This window comes from Stegodyphus dumicola, chromosome 10, assembly GCF_044657685.1.
Source record: "Stegodyphus dumicola isolate Sdum_Otavi_A_Nest chromosome 10, ASM4465768v1".
NCBI lineage: Eukaryota > Metazoa > Arthropoda > Arachnida > Araneae > Eresidae > Stegodyphus > Stegodyphus dumicola.
In genome coordinates this window covers 63,116,402-63,137,143 of record NC_140777.1, presented here as the reverse complement: position 1 = coordinate 63,137,143, position 20,742 = coordinate 63,116,402, and the positions used below count along the sequence as shown (strand labels likewise).

General features: G+C 32.7%; 1 protein-coding gene across 3 annotated transcripts in view; it reads left to right on the top strand.

Annotated features, from left to right (window-relative positions):
• cype (cytochrome c oxidase subunit cyclope) overlaps nucleotides 1-20,742 on the top strand; it is a 29,603-nt gene that overhangs the window by 1,628 nt on the left and 7,233 nt on the right. For all 3 annotated transcript variants that reach the window (XR_015043412.1, XR_015043413.1, XM_085824995.1), the window contains exon 2: nucleotides 7,923-8,100. Coding sequence is in view for 1 of the 3 variants with exons in the window: in XM_085824995.1 (XP_085681121.1) it covers nucleotides 7,931-8,100 (170 nt within the window). In the remaining 2 variants the exon portion in view is untranslated. The remainder of the gene's footprint in view (nucleotides 1-7,922; nucleotides 8,101-20,742) is intronic.

Sequence of the window (20,742 nt, the reverse complement as noted above, 5' to 3'; positions counted from 1 at the left end):
TGGCCCTAACTAAAGTGAATTCGAAATGGGTATTTAGGCATTGTGATAAAGAGAAGTTTGCTTTTTATTTAGCGGAGGAAGTGTGGAGGAAAAATTCGCAGAAAAAATCTTTCAAAAATTTTATTGAATGAATTAGAAAAGTGTATCCGCCACGTAATCAAGATTCTGAAGAAGATTAGGTAAGTTAGTATTTTTAATTATTTGAGGATATTATTTTTATGCATTGTTCTAAATGTAAGGTGGAAAGGAATTTAGTATTATTGGGAAAATTGTTATTAGCAATGATTTAGTTTAAAGTAATTAAGATTGTAAGGTAATTTTTATTAATTTAATGTATGTGCTCATTTATATTTTAAGTAGTGTTTTTGAATTTAATTATATTTTAATGAAATGATAGTTATTTTGTGAATTTTATGCTTGTAGGAATTTGGTATACGTTTAAGTTGAAATAAATGTGCATGGAAATAATTTAAATATTTGATACTAAGTATTTGTAATGCTTGCGGTATGAATTCGTTGGTGACGTGTATAATGTAATAGATGATTTAGAGGTAAAAGTTTTTGGGGTTGATCTTTACATTATGGTAACTTGGCGATTTTTTGGCGAAAATTAGGCGACCAACTCTCCTACAGCAACCTTCTATTTTTTTCCCCGCCAATGTTTCTTTTCTTTTTATCTCCTGAACACTTCTTCCAACAATCTACTAGCCGAATTACACTTATGCTAGGAATTTTATCTAACAAAACTGCTTAATCATGACAAATATTCACTGCAAAATTAGGAAAAACTGCACAATACCATTCTCCTTACGCATTTTTCAAAATAACACATACACATAAACCATGTACACGTCGACTTATTTTTACTTAAAAAAACATCCCAGAATTGCACAAAAATGGCATTGCGCACACTCTTCACTATATCCATGTACACTGTTTTTTTCTCATAAATTACAAAAATTTCATGAAAATACATGACAATTTTCTCAATCTTTAAACCCAGTAAAAAGAATATATCTGAAATTACCTGATCGCGAAAAAGTATTTACCCTTTACAAATATGAACATTTCCACATATAAAATAAATAAAATATCCAAAAACTTTTACCTCTAAATCATCTATTACATTATACACGTCACCAACGAATTCATACCTCAAGCATTACAAATACTTAATATCAAATATTTAAATTATTTCCATGCACGTTTATTTCAACTTAAACGTATACCAAATTCCTACAAACATAAAATTCACAAAATAACTATCATTTCATTAAAATATAATTAAATTCAAAAACACTACTTAAAATATAAATGAGCACATACATTAAATTAATAAAAATTACCTTACAATCCTAATTACTTTAAACTAAATCATTGCTAATAACAATTTTCCCAATAATACCAAATTCCTTTCCACCTTACATTTACAACAATGCATAAAAATAATATCCTCAAATAATTAAAAATACTAACTTACCTAATCTTCTTCAGAATCTTGATTACGTGGCGGATACACTTTTCTTACCTCTGTTTCAGAATCTTTAAAATCATACTTATCTTTCAAAGCAAGATACCAGGTAAAATAAATAACATAATAAAACATCTTTATTTCTCTCTCGCACAACCTTAAAAAACATTTATTACTATCCTTTTCAATACCACTAAATACCCATTTCGAATTCACTTTAGTTACGGCCATGGGATCCAAAAATTCACAAACACTATTTCACACAACACAGAATAAAGCCAAATACAAAATTGCCAGATTTTTTCCCGATTAAAGAACAGTAATTCGTCCATTAATATCACATAACCTATCCCATGATCTCTCATTTCCCTCACACAAAATAATGTGTAATCAGAACTGAATACTACTCACATTCTTAACAAAGTCTAACTAACCTAATCTTCTTCCGAATCTTCCTTACATGGTGGATACACTTTTATTATGGATTCAATAAAATTACTGAACGATTTTTTTTCCGAATTTGATAGAATTTGATAAAAAAAAATTCTCTTTATCACATCTACAATTCACTTTAGACAGCGCCGTACAATCCCAAAATTATTCAACCCTACTTCACACAACACACAATGAAGCTTAATACAAAATAATATACATCCACAGATACTTGTCCAAATTCCCCCCTTTTCCGATTAAAGAACCGTAATTCGTCCATTAATATCACATGACATATCCCATGATCTCTCATTTCCCCCACACAAAATAATGCGTAATCGGAACTGAGTACTGCTCACATTATTACTAAAGTCCCAGGTAGTAACCTTTATCGCCTCCAAAATGTCGCCAAACTACCAGTTACCATATTGTAAAGATCAACCGTTTTTGGATATTTTATTTATTTTATATGTGGAAATGTTCATATTTGTAAAGGGTAAATACTTTTTCGCAATCAGGTAATTTCATATATGTTCTTTTTACCGGGTTTAAAGATTGAGAAAATTGTCATGTATTTTAGTGAAATTTTTCTAATTTATGAGAAAAAAGCTGTGTACATGGATATAGTGAAGAGTGTGCACAATGCCATTTTTGTGCAATTCTGGGATGTTTTTTTAAGTAAAAATAAGTCGACGTGTACATGGTTTAGTGATATTTTAATTAAATGATAGTTATTTTGTGAATTTTATGTTTGTAGGAATTTAGTATACGTTTAAGTTGAAATAAACGTGCATGAAAATAATTTAAATATTTGATACTAAGTATTTGTAATGCTTGCGGTATGAATTCGTTGGTGACGTGGATAATGTAATAGATGATTTAGAGGTAAAAGTTTTTGGATATTTTATTTATTTTATACGTAGAAATGTTCATATTTGTAAAGGGTAAATACTTTTTCGCGATCAGGTAATTTCATATATGTTCTTTTTACCGGGTTTAAAGATTGAGAAAATTGTCATGTATTTTCGTGAAATTTTTCTAATTTATGAGAAAAAAGCAGTGTACATGGATATAGTGAAGAGTGTGCGCAATGCCATTTTTGTGCAATTCTGGGATTTTTTTTTAAGTAAAAATAAGTCGGCATGTACATGGTTTATCTGTATGTGTTATTTTGAAAAACGTGTAAGGAGTATGGTATTGTGCACTTTTTCCCAATTTTGCAGTGAATATTTGTCATGATTAAGCAGTTTCGTTTGATAAAATTTCTAGCATAAGTGTAATTCGGCTAGTAGATTGTTGGAAGAAGTGTTCAGTAGATAAAAAGAAAAGAAACATGTCTTTACTTCTTGAAGACAAAATGGCGGCGGGGAAAAAAAATAGAGGGTTGCTGTAGGAGAGTTGGTTGCCAAATTTTCGCCAAAAAATCGCCAAGTTACCATAATGTAAAGATCAACCGTCTCTTCATTTTCTGTCAAATTCTGCAAGCACATATTTTAAAATTGAACTAAAGGCAAAAGATATCATGATTTGTTAATAATTTAGTTGAAAAGAGGTAGAAAATGCATGAAGTACAGTAACAGTTTAAATACTAAATAAAACAAGTAATTACCATACATATATACCACCTAACTAGAGCTAATTGTGATAATTATGTCTTTATGAACAATTTTACTTTAAGGTTTCATCCATTATACTAGTCATTGATATGCCTGAAATAATGTCAGTATATCTCTAACAATTTAATTGGGCTACAGCTGACATTACTTTTATTTTAAATAAATTCAGAAGGAGAAGAAAACTTATTTTGCTATTTAGAATTCTTGCAAAGCAAAATAAATGTTAACCAACATTTTTATTCGTTAAAAGTTGTACAAAAAGGGTAAGGATCTTATTTTTGACTAAATGTGGACGTGTGTAATTAAAATGTGATGCTTGATGGCAGTATTGAAACAATACAGTCAAAAGTCGTTAGTCCGGACTTCGGCGATTCCGGATTATAGATCATAAGTTTAAATCTGGTAAGATGGCACGCAGAAATTATAAAATTAAAAATATGAAACCCTGATTTATGAAATAAAGAACAATTATGATCTAAAGGGTATCAAAATATACAAAAAAAAAAAAAAAAAAGCTTAATATTTGTTTACTTTATTAAACATTTCGGTGAAAGTTTACAATTGGGTGCCCCTTTGTTTATTGGCGATTCTTTTTTGACGCCAAGATCGGCGCCAGGAAGTCACAATTGCAAGATGGCCGCTACACAAAAGCAAAATAAGAAGTTGAAGAATTGTGTAAGATTTGTGTCCGTGTACACATTGATCTGTTTTTACTTAAAAAAACATCCTAGAATTGCACAAACTCGGCATTGCGCACTGCCTTAAATATGTCCATGTACACATCAATCTATTTTCACTTAAACAAAACCGGGAAGCTAAAACAAAGTTAAAACTATCGTGGTAACCAGAAGCGAGGTCTCATCGGCAAAATTTTTTTTTTAATGTCACCAATCGAAGGGGCACACAATTCTACACTAAAGCCAACATTTCTTTCAATGTAAGTTGTTTAAGTTGCTTCATTTTATGTGATAATACTTTATCTTTAATTCTATAAACAGACATAATTTCTTGTTCAGTTACAAAGTTCCGCTGTTCAAGTCCTATAATTGCTGTGTCAAGAATACCTACTAATTTGTCAATCGAAATTTTTTCGTTTTCAATAACCTCTGTGTCACTTTCTTCACTATCGGAAACGAATTATAATGACGATGAATTATAGACTCCATATAGTCTTTGATATGATTTAAATCATATCAAAGAGAGTACATCGAGATGAAATACTACATTTAGTAAAGAATTATAAGCCAAATAAAATAAAAACATCTGCTCTGAAGATAAGGATAGTTCTGACAGATCAACTTCCAATTCATTGTGCGCCGCGGCATTTCCCCCCATGCCGCAGAGCAGTGTGAAATTGATAAACAGATTTCGGAATGGTTAGAGAACAAAGGATATGCCTTTATCCATTTTTTGCAGCAAATCCACTTTTTCTTTGATGGAGATTGAAACATACTTTCGCTTTGTAGATCCTTTACATATTAGTAAATATATATCGGAAATTGTATTTGACATAATCGAAATTTCACGCTTACGTTTATAAATTTGCTCTAACAGTCTGCAAAAAATAATAAGCCGGATCCAATTCGAAGATTAATGAACAAGGCAATCTGCAACATTAACTGAAATAGATAATTAGATAATTTTAGGTTATACATTAAACGCACATGCATAAACGTATTATGCGCATACGCATATGCGAAGCCACAAAGCTCTTGTGCGCATGTGTCACTTTGATGCATGCGCGCAAGACCTTGTAGCTTTGAGGTCCGGATTATAGATCATTTCCGATTATGGGTTGCCCCCCGCATCATCATCTCCGACCTGAAATAAAACTGAATGCCAGTATCTTTACAAAATTCAAAACAAGAATAAATAAATATCACAATTTCATTCAATTCAGAAATTTTTAAGAAATATTTTCCTTTGGGAACATCTTATTCATTATTCAAAATTTTACCATAACAAGAAAGTCCAACATGTTACAAAACAATACAAAGACATATGTATGATCATACACTCAATACTTTTACCAAGGGCCCTGGTCAATCATACAACATTCAACACTATACAGTTTTACATTTACCTAATATCCATCATAATATGACTTATAACATATTATTTTCAAATAAAACAAAACTCTTAATTTAAATACACACAAAAAGAAATTTCATAAGAAAATTGTTCCACAAAATCTTATCAGGTAATGCTTAGTCAACGGTTTTGTCATGGGATGAGCCAGATTATCTTTACTTGGAACATATTTTAAATCAAAAATTTCCCTGTTCAATAGATCACGAATGAAAAATAGTTTCACATCTATATGTTTTGTCCTTGAGTTTTCAATGGGTGATTTTGTAAAACATATAACAGCCATGTTATCAGCAAACAATATTGGTTTCGAAACATAGTTACTTGCAATCTTAAACTGAATGCATTCATCCAAAATATTTCTAAACCAAACTAATTCTTTTGCTGATTCAGTCATGGAGATAAATTCAGCCTCCATAGTAGACAAACTCACTCCCTTTTCTTTAAATGTACGCGAAGATACAGGTGATTCTCCCAACAAAGCTATTTGTCCACCAATAGACACCATATCATCCCTGCTTGAAGCAAAATCCGAATCTGAATATATATTGAGCTTCAGTTCCTTGCATACCAGTTTAAGTTTGTGCTGTCTGGTATTGGAAACATATCCTAAAAGTTTAAATATATTAACAGCATAAGCTATATCCGGAGGAGTACGACTGCAAAGAACCTAGTATTGTACCTTACTGCTTAAGCATGTTCTTCTATTGGACTTCTTGCAAATTTTGGTTGACTTGGTAGACAGAGACCTGGATTCTTGTGCTTCTAGTTCCCTAGGGACCTGGTTACCATAACCTATTTGTGCTGGTCACTCTGGGGACCTGATTACCTCAGCCCAATAACCTGTTGTTTTTGAATTTTTTTTTCTTTAACCCTTTGACGCGCGGTGGTCGTGTCCTGAAACCACCCTTTTCCGAATTTTTTTTCTCCTCTTTTTTCCAAAAATTTTGAATGAAAATGAATTGATTACTGATCTTTTACATCTAAATAACACAAAATGACTGTAGAATCATATATGTTTTAGGTATTAATACTTCAGATCGGATGCCTTTTAAAATTCGTTTTCGATGAGACAAAATAACTTCTTTTTATTAATATAAACAACTTTAAATTTCAAAAGTTAGTCATCGCACATCGTGATTTCTATCATAAGCAATAAAAACATCGCAGTAATTAAACTGCATATATATATAAAAAAAAAAAAAAACTTCTATATGTATGGCATTTGCTACGTGGTTTCAGGGCGCGACCACTGCGCTACTAGAGAGCATTGTGTCACAATGCTTACAATCTTCTAGAGGCTCGGTGGTCGCGCCTTGAAACCACTGACGTTTGCTTCTCAATGGCATTCGCTTGCTTTTCAAATAGGAATGTTTATTTTTACCCGGATATAGATAAAAGGCTTTGAAACCACAGAGTTATTTTATTACTAAACAATACATGCACCTACCTGCCCAGTAGAAAGGTCTTTCTTTTCCAAATACCTTTCTCTGACATCACCACACTTGCTTCCCAGCTAGTATTGTAATTTTATAAATTTTTTCCTGTGATTTAAATTTAATGTAAATATACTTTGCTATAATTAAAAATAGAAATTGCGTAAAAGTTTTATTTAAATTTGAAATATTTTCTGAATATTTTGGGACGAAATACGAATAAAATAAATATGAATGGGAAATGAATGATCCGTACAAAGCCAAAAAGACCAAGCCCCCCCCATTAACGTAAAAAACCACAAATTTCATGTGCCAGATGAAAAACTAAATAACGCTGGACATATACCAGTGAAATTTAAATCCAGGCAGTGTACATTTTGTAGCACAAGGAAGAAACCTCATAGAACAAGATGTGTATCCTATCCCAGTGTATTAAATCAATCTTACCGAACTTTGAAAAATAGCATTGTTGAAGTTCGTAATGAGTAGTAGTTCAAAGAGCAATAAGGTATGGTATAATAGATAACGATACTAAACAATAGCAATTTTGGTATATTTTCTAAAACTGTAAGCACCCATTTGCAACAAATGCATAATTAAAATGTATTCGGTACAGGATAGGAATGTTAAACAGAAGTATGTTGTAATGTATAAAAAGTATAAAATTTTGCTTTATCAGTTGGTCATTTATAGACATAACTTAGATGGATTTTAAATTGCTTATGAATTTATTATTAATCAATAGTTTGCTTTTTTTTAATATGCCTTTAATTCTTTTCATAGGGATTCTTTGTTTTATTTTTCCAAAGCAATATTGATTTCAAATCAATTGCAATTTTTTTCTTGCAAGCAAATAATATATCCTCCATTAATTTTCAGATTTTGCGATGTCATCAGCCAGTGTACAGAAGCTAAGCAAACCTCAATTACGTGGTTTGTATCGTTCTTACATCAAAAAGCATTTAACTATTGCTATTGTTTGTGGATTACTTACATCAGTAGGTTGGAAGTTTGGAATTTTAGAACCTAGGAAAAGAGCTTATGCAGAATTTTTCAAGTAATTCTTTGTATATTTATTTCATGAAGAACACTTTCATGTTGATTCAAATGTAGATTCTTTTAATTTATAAATTCGTACTTTAATGCAAATCTAAGAGTAAATTATAAGTAACTTTTGCTAAATGTGAGATTTTACTTCAGAATTAGTTACAGAAATTCTATTATGTAAGGTGCAAGAGTTTTAATTAAAATGTTATTTAAATTTACTGTGTAAAAACATGTGAACATCAAGGAATATTTTTGGTTGATCAAAAGAATATGATCAAAGAAATCTTTGAAGTTGGTGAAGACTTTGGATTTGATGGTGTTGAAGTAGGGGAAGATTTTGATGGTGCCAATATAGAAAATATTAAAGAATTAAAGTTGTGCCTTGTATAAAAAATGCATGTGTAGGCAACATAACATCGAACATAGTAAACTTGGTCTTGCATGAGGATGATTTTAAAAACACATCATAATATTATATCAGCATTATATGAAGAGGTACTAAGAGTTGGTGTATATGTTATGTGATAGTAATACAGGGTTCGTAGCGGTCCTTACAAGTGCTTATAAGTCCTTATATTTGAAGATAAAAAGTAAAAGCCCTTATAGGTGCTTACTTTTTCTGTGAAGCACTTATTTTTTGTTTTTAGTGCTTTTTTTTTTTTTTTTTTTTTTTTTTTTTTTTTTTAAACGAGAACACATTTTTCCCTGTACCAAAGCTGAAACTAAATAAACAACTTTTCTTCCTTATATGGATCGTCAGATGGTGAATCATACTCCCAGAAATCGCTTTTCGCCCCTTTCTCTGCATAACATAACCTTTGTGCGCAAGTACAGACAGGTGCACGTTGTTCTATTGGTCAAAGAATTGTGAAAGCGGTAGAAATTCCAGTAAATACTGTATTCTTTTGCTCCCACCCAATACTACACACGTTTGAATTTCTATCAAGATTCTAATAATTTACATTCTCGTTTATAAGCATAAGCATATGTATGAATATTTATAATATACAGTAACTGCTGAAGTATAGATAAACTTCAAAAATGGGCGTGTTTTAACAGAGATTAGTTTTCTAAGGAATAATATTCAGAATGGCATAAATAAAGTGAAAGTAATCAAATAGTCAAAATAGTTTTTTTTTTTTTTTTTTTTTTTTTTTTTTTTTGCCAATGCATTAAGCAGTACGCAAGTTGGGTGTTCTCCCCTTTCTACACAAAATGTCGAATATTGAAACCATTACAGTTTGCAGCAAAGCAAGCAACAGACTGACTTTTTTTTTTTTTTTTTTTGGTCACTTTCCAACCTGGATTGAATAGGACTAAAAGTTCTGCGGTCTACCAATCCAAGCAAGAATGATTCTATTCCGGTAATTTAATTATTAATCAATATGAGTGTAGTATGGATATTGCACAGAGCGGCGACAAGTCCTGCTCAATGATAAATATGCCACATGGGCGCATGACGGTCCGAATACCGGCAGCTGTTGATTCTGATTACATAAAACTACGTGCGGAAGAATTAAGGCTCACGTATTGTGCACTAATGTTTGCCATATTTCGCAGAGATAAAAAAGTTTTACTGTGCTTGCTAAGCAGATTATTTTTCAGTTCCATTTTTTATATAATTCACCTATCGAAATGTCAAAAGCATTATTTAGCTGAAAAATCTAAAAAACAGCTACAATCTATCCCCCTTTCCTCTTTTTAAAGTTACGCTTGACTATCCAGAATTTTCAGATATTCGGCAATTTCCGAGTATGCCGGTTATTTAAGCTTTTACTTTTAACGAATGACTGCATGAAGCAATTTCCCACTTCCTGATTTCAGAAAAGTTTCTTTTTTTTACTTATTTTTACTTAAATTAATTTCCTTGCAATATCTGTTAAGGGAAAACTGTTATACAATGAAAATTTAGAAAATGTTCAGAATTTTGATTTAAGTTAAATTATTTAAATATTAATAGGATTGGAAATATAAATTGTACAGTCAAAAGTCGTTAATCCGGACTCGTCGGGACTTCGGCGATTCCGGATTATCAATTTTTCCGGATTATAGATTATCAGTTTAAATTTGGTAAGATGGCATGCAGAAATTACAAAATTAAAAATATGAAACCGTAATTTATGAAATTAAGAACAATTATGATCTAAAGGGTATCAAAATTTACAAAAAGAAAAAGCTTAATATTTATTTGTTTACTTTATTAAACATTTCTATAAATGAAAGTTGTTTAAGTTGCTTCGTTTCATGTGACAGAGTTGCCAACTCTCCCGATTTAGGCGGGAGACTCCCGATTTTCGACCGCTCTCCCGCCAACCCGATTTACAATATATTTCTCCCGACTTTTTCTTATTTTTAAAATTTCTCACAATTTTTATGCAACTTGGCTTAATACTTTGTTATAGGTATAAAAAAAGTGCTTTTGGACGTCTGAAAGCAATTGAATTTTCTCTACATTATATCTAAAACAAAACCTTGCGAATCAGATAGCTTCTGCTTTGTGAGTGAGAGCATTATACGTATCCAGAAACGTCATTCTCCAGTTCTCCAATGGGCTTCGAGCTCCACAGCGTGTCAGCTGGCATATATTAGCCAATGAGGACAAAGCAAGTTGTTATTTGGACGTTCTTTTTAGTTATTTCATTCATTTTGTCCTGAGTTGTGTGAGTACACGTGCCTTAGGGAAATAGTTTTAGAAATTATCATCTTTTGTTACGTCTGCGAGAAAGGTGGAATACTCGTGTACGTTTCAAAAATCGTACACAGTTGACTTTCCTTCCATTATTTCTTCAAGGAAATGTAATAAATTTGCGATGTGTACCGCCTGTCGTTGCGATTTTTCGATTTCGTATGTTGGAAGGGCGGATGTTCTCAAACATGTGTGTACACAAAAACACAAGGATAACATGAGTTGTTTTGAAAAAAACGAAAAATTAAATTTTTCTTCGGAAACAAAGGACCAAAAAGTTATTAATGCAGAATGTCTGTTCTCTGCCTTTTTACTGGAGCACAACCTGCCACTGAATGCATCGGATCACGCTGCAGCTTTATTTAGAAAAATGTTTCCCGATAGTGAAATCGCTAAGAAATACTCAAGGTGCAAGAATCAAAACAGGTGCAATTGTTAAAGAAATGGGTTTGAAAAATAAATCTTCAGTTATTGATTGCATTAAAACAGCTCCTGTCTGCCTCTCTACTGATGGAAGCAATAATACCGATTCAAAATGTATCCAATTGTTGTTTCTTTTTTTGATCCAGAGTCTTCAGAAATTGAGTGCAGTTTACTTTATGTTCCCACTTTAGAAGGACATTTGACAGGCTTTAATATAGCACAGTTAATTATTAAAACTTTAAAAGAAAACTGCAGGCACTCTGGATAATTGCTTAGCACTTGGTGCCGATAATGCACCAGTTTTGGTAGGCTTGGAAGGCTGGTGTTGCAGGTATCTTAAGAAAGGAAAATTCAGATTATGAGGTGCACCTGTCACCTCTTAAATTTAGCAGCTGAAAAAGGGGCAACTTCTTTACCAATAAATGTGGATGAACACATTGTTGATATTTATTATTATCTTGAAAGGAGTTCTAAAAGGAAGGAAAAATTGAAACAGTTCCAACAGCTGCATAACAGCAGTTTACAATTAGAAAACTTGGATGAAGTTATAAAATCAGCTACGATTGACACCCAGTGGAGTTTAATTGCAAAACTGAAAGGTGCTGATGGAATTTTAAAATATAGTGAACTGTCTAGAATTGTGTTGGCCATCTTGACAGTTCCCTATAGTAATGCAGAGTGTGAGAGGATCCTCAGTGTTGTTGCGAGAACGAGGACTAAATTTAGATCTAATATTAGAGATGGCACATTAGAAAAACTTTTATTAGCGAAAGCAGGCCTACGTGGCAATTGCTGTGAACACAATGATGAAGTTTTTTTCTTAAAGAAAGCAAAATCTGCCACTGTTTATAACATTTGTACGAAAACTGATTAAAGTGTTTTTTTTTTTTTTTTTTTCTTTTCTTAAACGATGCGTGTAGTAAAAATTTTTTTATGTGTAAGGTATTTTTGTGTTGCTTGCATTTAAGAATTAGTTACTACTTAAAGTTCATTCATTATTAAAAACTATATTTTTATCATTTAAAAAGTCTTTTTAACATTGTGAAAAATCTCCTGATTTTTGAGTGTCATAGGTTGGCAAGTATGATGTGATAACACTTTCTCTTTAATTCTATTAAACAGACATAATTTCTTGTTTAGTTACAAAGTTCCGCTGTTCAAGTCCTATAATTGCTGTGTCGAGAATACCGACTAATTTGTCAATCGAAATTTTTTCGTTTTCAATAAGCTCTGTGTCACTTTCTTCACTATCGGAAGCGAATTATAATGACGAGGAACTTTATTTAAATCATATCAAAAACGGAGTACATCGAGATGAAATACTACATTTAGTAAGGAATTTTAAGCCAAATAAAAAAAAAATCTGTCCTGAAGATAAAGATAGTGCTGACAGATCAATTTCCGATTCATTGCGTGCCGCGGCGTCCCCCCCCCCAGCAGCGTGAATTTGATAAACAGATTTCGGAATGGTTAACGAACAAAGGATATACCTTTATCCATTTTTTGCAGCAATTCCACTTTTTGTTGAATGGACTTCGAAACATACTTTTGCTTTGTAGATCCTTGCCATATTAGTAAATGTATATCGGAAATTCTATTTGACATAATCGAAAGTTCAAGCTTACTTTTATAAAATTGCTCTAACAGTCTGCAAAAAATAATAAGAATTCGAAGATTAAGGAACAACGCAATCTGCAACATTAACTGAATTAGATAATTTTAGCTTAGCTTATACCGTCCGTTATACATCTAATGAGCATGCGTAAACGTATTATGTGCATGCGCACACCCATATTCGCAGCCGTAAAGGTCTTACGTGCACGCGTAAACGCCTATGCACAGAAAGTTTGCAGCTTTGAGGTCCGGATTATAGATTCCAGTTTAAAAGTTGTAGAATTAAAAGATAAGCTTTTAAGTTCTAATGAATATTTGAAAGATAAAGATTTTGTCATTGAATTTTTTTATACTATTGTTGAAGTAAGGAAAAGTCAGAGAAAATTGCGAAATTACGTTTGGTACAAATCGAAAGTAGCAGTGGCTTGCTCTGAAACATGGACTTTTATATTCCTCGCAGATGACGTATTCCGAGTGCAGCGCCACTAATTTGTATATTGGAGTTTTACTCAGCTACTCTTACTTGGCAACATATTCAAATTTTACACGGTTTGGCTTATTTTTGAGGGAGTTATCGCTATTTTTGTGAGTTTTCCTTAATTTATGATAACCAGTGTATTATGATGGCACAGTCTAGAAAATCAAATATAAAACAATCTGTTGTTCTAATTGATGCTAAAGCAAAGTTTAAAGTTTATAAAATTAAACATTTTACCAATAGTAGCAATAAAAGCTCCCTGAGATAATATGTTGTGCAGACATTGAAGAAAATAAAAAGGTTTCAAACTTAACCAATTTATTAACAATATAATAAAGAATAAAAAAATACACAGAAAATAAATTTAAACAATATCAGAGTCTTAGGAAAAATATAATATAACCATCATTCATCAAATAATATTTTTACCTGGTCTCCAGAAACACGCAATCAATACAAACAAAATGTCCTGAACAGTAATTATGCAGCTTCAACTGAAATTGGCTACACATTCAATAAGTCCATGATCAATGGTCAAGAAAACACCTGAAATTTAAATCAAGTTCTTGAAAGCACTTAAAACCGGCCTAACTCCGTGTACATTAGTTGAACACGAGGAATCGCCGCTAACGTATTTTAAATGCCACCTTTATGAAGAACATGGATGCTGCCAACAGCAGTCACTCACATGGTAGCCTCTGGAACCAAGGAACTTATTCTGGAACAATCATCTTGTGGACAGGAACTAAGGAACTTATTCTGGAACAATCATTTTGTATACAGGAACCAAGGAACTTATTCTGGAACAATCATCTTGTATACAGGAACCAAGGAACTTATTCTGGAACAATCATCTTGTATACAGGAACCAAGGAACTTATTCTGGAACAATCATCTTGTATACAGGAACCAAGGAACTTATTCTGGAACAATCATCTTGTATACAGGAACCAAGGAACTTATTCACCGGACTGCACGCATCCTTCTGAAGGGGCTGGAAACCGCACACCCAAGTGCCAGGAAAGCAGGAACTGGAAGGAGGGCTGAGCCAGAGCGACGCGAGATACTTATAGCAGAAGTAGGCATGACGTCATCTCACGGCAACCAATCAGCTATCGGCACGAATCGGCTTTCCAGATGACGTAACATCATGTTTCGTTTTTGCATCTCAATTAAGTTGAAACAGTCCATTCTCAACACAAACAGTGGCAGTAAGAAAAAGAAGTAGAAATAACTACTATATTACATTAAAATAAGAACTAAACTAAATAAACATTTCAAGGAGGAGAGATGATGCAGTAAAAGGTTTACAATAAGTTATATTTTCCAACAAATGCCCCCCACATCATCATCTCCGACCTGAAATAAAAACTGAATGCCAGTATCTTTACAAAATTCAAAACAAGAATAAATAAATATCACAATTTCATTAAATTCAGAAATTTTCAAGAAAAATTTTCCTTTCGGAACATCTTATCCCATTATTCAAAAATTTACCATAACAAGAAAGTCCAACATGTTACAAAATAATACAAAGACATATGTATGATCACACACTCAATACTTTTACCCAGAGCCCTGGTCACTCATACAACATTCAACACTATACAGTTTTACATTTACCTAATATCCATCATAATATGACTTATAACATATTATTCTCAAATAAACAAAACTTTTAATTTAAATACACACAAAAAGAAATTTCATAAGAAAATTGTTCCACAAAATCTTATCAGGTTATGCTTAGTGAGTGGTTTTGTCATGGGATCAGCCAGATTATCTTTACTTGGAACATATTTTAAATCAAAAATTTCCCTGTTCAATAGATCACAAATGAAAAATAGTTTCACATCTATATGTTTTGTCCTTGAGTTTTCAATGGGTGATTTTGTAAAACATATAGCAGCCATGTTATCAGCAAACAATATTGGTTTCGAAACATAGTTACTTGCAATCTTAAACTGAATGCATTCATCCAAAATATTTCTAAACCAAACTAATTCTTTTGCTGATTCAGTCATGGAGATAAATTCAGCCTCCATAGTAGACAAACTCACTCCCCTTTCTTTAAATGTATGCCAAGATACAGGTGATTCTCCCAACAAAGCTATTTGTCCACCAATAGACACCATATCATCCCTGCTTGAAGCAAAATCCGAATCTGAATATATATTGAGCTTCAGTTCCTTGCATACCAGTTTAAGTTTATGCTGTCTGGTATTGGAAACATATCCTAAAAGTTTAAGTAATCCTTCCCAGTGAAACTTACCAGGATTGCTTTGGAACTGAGAAAATATGTTAACAGCATAAGCTATATCTGAACGAGTACGATTGCAAAGAAACGAGAGACATCCCAAAATATTTCTATAAGGATAATTCATCATTTCAGTCGTTTCTTCTTGTGTACTGAGACTTTGAGTATTTCACACCTTTTACTATTGGAAGGGAAGTAATTTGTATTTTAAAAGACTTAAATCGATCAACTATGTCTTCTATATATAATTGCTGATGAATTAAAACACTATTGTTCTCATATTCAAATTCCACACCCAAAAGCTTTCTTGTTTTACCTAAAATTTTCAAATCAAAATGTGAATTCATGACGTTTAATATTCTTTTGGCCTGAACATCACTTTTTCCAAACACAACTATATCATCAACATAAACCAACAGAATGACAAAATCTTTAAAACGATAGACACAATTACACCACTCAAACTTGATAATCCCTAGGTTACATAGTTTTCTATCCAACTCGTAGTACCATAATCACCCACTCTGATGCAAACCGTACAAGGCTCTATCTAAACGAAACACAAAAGTTTCTTTATCTCGCTCTACAAAACCCTGAGGTTGGGACATATAAATTTCCTCTGATAAAGGAGCGTAGAGATAGGCACTTTTTACGTCGCATTGTATATTTGCCCATCCAAGGTGTGCAACTAAAAGAGAGAAAAAGAGCCTTATTACTGAAAAGTTAGCTACAGGAGAGTAGGTTTCATCATAGGTATCGTATTTAATTTGCCGATAACCCTGAGCCACTAAACGAGCTTTAAAACGAACGTTTCCAAATTTGTCACTTTTAATGTTGAAAATCCACCTGCAACCTAGTGGAGTCTTGTCTTTAGGAAGTGGAACAAGATGCCATACGTTATGCTTTCGCATGTTGGCCATTTCCTCTTGCATTGCCTCTATCCATTTAAACTTTTCTGTGGATTTCATTGCCTGGTTATAAGTGTTTGGAATTGAAACCTCTAGTCAGCTATCTCGGGTATATGACGTTGAAGGAGTGCCAGTTGGGTCGATTTCACCACAATAAGTATTGCTTCCCTTGAAATCAAACAAGGTAGGATCATACTGAATATTATGTTCAGTGTACCTTTCTACATCATTTAGTGATCGTAGTCTTTGATTAGACCCCCTCTCAAAATAATACACATCCGTACGAGTGCCGTCTGGCCTTGAAACAGGTTTACGAAGCCAAGTTACTTGTCTCAATGTAGATTGAGTGTCAGTGCCAATTGTAGAAGAAGGTACATTGGTATCAGTTCTTTCCTCTATTTCAGGAAAATAGCCAACTGGAGTATCAGTAGATTGGAACTCTATCCTCTCTTCAGATTCCAAATCAGGAAGGGTACCCAGTGCAGCTCCACTGCCACTTTTCTGCATTCCAATTGACTCTTTAAAAGTAGCATTTAGGGTTTCTACTATCTTTTGCTCATTTTCCAACCAAATCTTGTACCCTTTTGTTCGTACACTGTACCCAATCAATCTGCCAATCAAGATGGCATGCAGAAATTATAAAATTAAAAATATGAAACCGTAATTTATGAAATAAAGAACAATTATGATCTAAAGGGTATCAAAATTTACAAAAAAAAAAAAAAAAAAAAAGCTTAATATTTATTTGTTTACTTTATTAAACATTTCTTTCAATGTAAGTTGTTTAAGTTGCTTCGTTTTTTATGTGATAATACATTCTCTTTAATTCTTTAAGCAGACATAATTTCTTGTTCAGTTACAAAGTTCCACTGTTCAAGTCCTATAATTGCTATGTCGAGAGTACGGACTAATTTTTCAATCGAAATTTTTTCGTTTTCAATAACCTCTGTCACTTTCTTTGCTATCGGAAGCGAATTATAATGACGAGGAATTTGATTTAAATCATATCAAAGATGGAGTACATCGAGATGAAATGCTACATTTAATAAGGAATTATAAGCCAAATAAAATAAAAACATCTGCTCTGAAGATAAGGATAGTGCTGACAGATCAACTTCCGATTCATTACGTGGCGTTAAAGATAAACAAAGTTTAGATAAACAAACGTTAAAGTTTAGATAAACAAAGGATATGCCTTTATCCATTTTTTGTAGCAATTCCACTTTTTGTTTAATGAACTTCGAAACATACTTTCGCTTTGTAGATCATTTACATATTAATAAATATATATCAGAAATTCTATTTGACATAATCGAAAGTTCAAGCTTACTTTTATAAAAGTGCTCTAACAGTCTGCAAAAAATAATAAGCCGGATCCAATTCGAAGATTAAGGAACAACGCAATCTGCAACATTAACTGAAATAGATAATTAAATAATTTTAGCTTAGTTACTTACCGTCTGTTATACATTAAATGCGCACTCGTAAACGTATTTTGCGCACGCGCACAAGCATATTCTCAGCCGTAAAGGCCTTATGCGCATTCGTCAACTAGATGCATGCGCAGAAAGTTTGAAGCTTTGAGGTCCAGATTATAGATCATTCCGGATTATGGGTGTCTGAATTAACAACTTTTGACTGTATAACCATCATTCATCAAATAATATTTTTACCTGGTCTCCAAAAACACTGGCATTCAATACAAACAAAATGTCCTAAACGGTAATTATGCGGCCTCAACTGAAATTGGCTACACATTCAATAAGTCCATGATCAATGGTCAAGAAAACACAAATTTAAATCAAGTTCTTGAAGGCACTTAAAACCGGCCTAACTCAGTTTACCTTAGTTGAACACGAGGAATCGCCGCTAACGTATTTTAAATGCTACCTTTATGAAGAACATGGATGCCGCCAACAGCTGTCACTCACATGGTAGCCTCTAGAACCAAGGAACTTATTCTGGAACAATCATCTTGTGGACAGGAACCATGGAACTTATTCTGGAACAATCATCTTGTATACAGGAACCAAGGAACTTATTCTGAAACAATCATCTTGTGTACAGGAACCAAGGAACTTATTCACCGGACTCCACGCATCCTTCTGAAGGGGCTGGAAACCGCAAACCCAAGTGCCAGGAAAGCAAGAACTAGAAGGAGGGCTGAGCCAGAGCGACGCGAGATACTTATAGCAGAAGTAGGCATGACATCATCTCATGGCGACCAATCAGCTATCGGCACGAATCGGCTTTCCAGATGACGTAACATCCTGTTTCGTTTTTGCATCTCAATTAAGTTGAAACAGTCCGTTCTCAACGCAAACGTGGCAGTAAGAAAAAGAAGTAGAAATAACTACTATATTACATTAAAATAAGAACTAAACTAAATAAATATTTCAAGGAGGAGAGGTGATGCAGTAAAAGGTTAAGAATAAGTTATATTTTCCAACACTAATCTTACCGTTCCTAGGGCTTGATTGGCTACTAGGTGCGTGGTAGATAGCCGTATTCCTGTATTATCTGATAGGATAGCTTCGAATAATAAATAAAAAGCTTTGAACCCCCTCACATAACTCTGGTGTTTTACAACCCGTGCCTAGTATGAGTGACATTGTGCTTATAGTGTCTTAATGAAGCCTCTAAAATGCCTGGCAACGTCTAGAGTATTTTGCCTTACCCAGCAACAGGCAATACTGGGTGGACCTTTCTTATAACTAAAAATTCTGCTTTTGCAGGTAAAACCTCTGAGGTAGATATTTCTTCTCTAAATAAAGAAACTCAGAGGAACTTAATCGAAGGAGTATAAATGAATCCCTCATTCCCTCATCAAACTTTCTGCTAAGATTGCTTCTGAAATTCTTAGGTGCCCAAGACTAAATATAAAGATACAAACACTTGTGGGCTTCATCATGGGGCACTACTATTTCAGAAAACACCTTCATACTATGGGACTTCTTTAGCAAGACTGTATATGCAGGAAATGGTTTAAGAACAAGGTAACAGCATGCCATTTAATACATGAGTTTGATATTCGTTTGACTACTTTAGGTATTCTCTATACTAAAGAGTTACACCCGAGATCTGTTAAGGGGCTGTCAGATATTGTTTGTTTAATTAACAAAGTGGTATTGCTGTTTTTTACTTCCTTGTACGAAGTAAAAAGTATTGTAATCGCGAAAAGTTTTAGGCAGCATATTTCAACGACCACTATCGAATGCAATTTAACGATGTTTTTGCGTGATATCTGTATGTAAGGACAGAATAAAATACTCTTTTCCTTCAAAAAAATTATAAAACTGCTTTAAAATTAATTCTGAAGAGAATTTTTCGTGGCGTCTGTACGAACGTATCTCGCATAACTCAAAAACGAGTAGCCTCAGAACGTTGAAATTTTGTATGTAGGACTGCTATAACATGTAGATGTGCACCTCGTATTTTGGTTGCAATCAGTCGCACCAAACGTATATAAATATATTTATATATATATCCACTCTGTTACCCGGCTCAGTGATCTCAGTTTCTTTACTCTTATATGTTTGTAATTTGTACATTTTTTGCTTTAAAAATGATTGAATTATGTTGTTCTTATCTTCCGGTTAAGGTTTTTTTTGCCTTTAGTAAATCTCTATGCAATATTTTTAGAATTATCAACAATTTTAAAGTTGTTCAAGTGCCGCTAAGCCTAATACTTCTCTTGATGGCAGCCATTGATGTTTGCATTTGAAACAGGAGACTAGTGGATTTGTTGCCAATCTAGAGAAACTTAGCTTCGCAACAACAAAGATAACACATTCATTTATTATTGCCAATTAAATCATGCTTAATTCTTTCTGGAATTTTTTCGAGGAAATAAGTGTTTAAGATTTACTTCGTAATTTTTAATATAGATATTTTGAGTTTTTATGTATTTTTGCCTTCTCGCGAAGTGAGAACTGAATTAATTAAATGAGAAATACTGAAAAACTGTTTCTTTTTTGTTTTGTTTGCTTAATTTGTTTTATACATCATTTTAGCTTTATTATAGTATTTGAATAGAACATGTGGCAACGATTAGATAATTCTATTCTTTAAATGATATAAATTTTGTGCATTATGAGTTATAATATGAACGAAATATATAAGTTAACTGTTATATAATTATTGGATTATATAACATTTAACTTATATAATAATTATATAACGGAAACTAAGTTAATAATAATTAATTAAGTTATATATTTATTATTAATACTGTTAAGTGAATCTAGCGCCGGAGTGTCGCTATGGTAAACAAATATTAGAGTGAA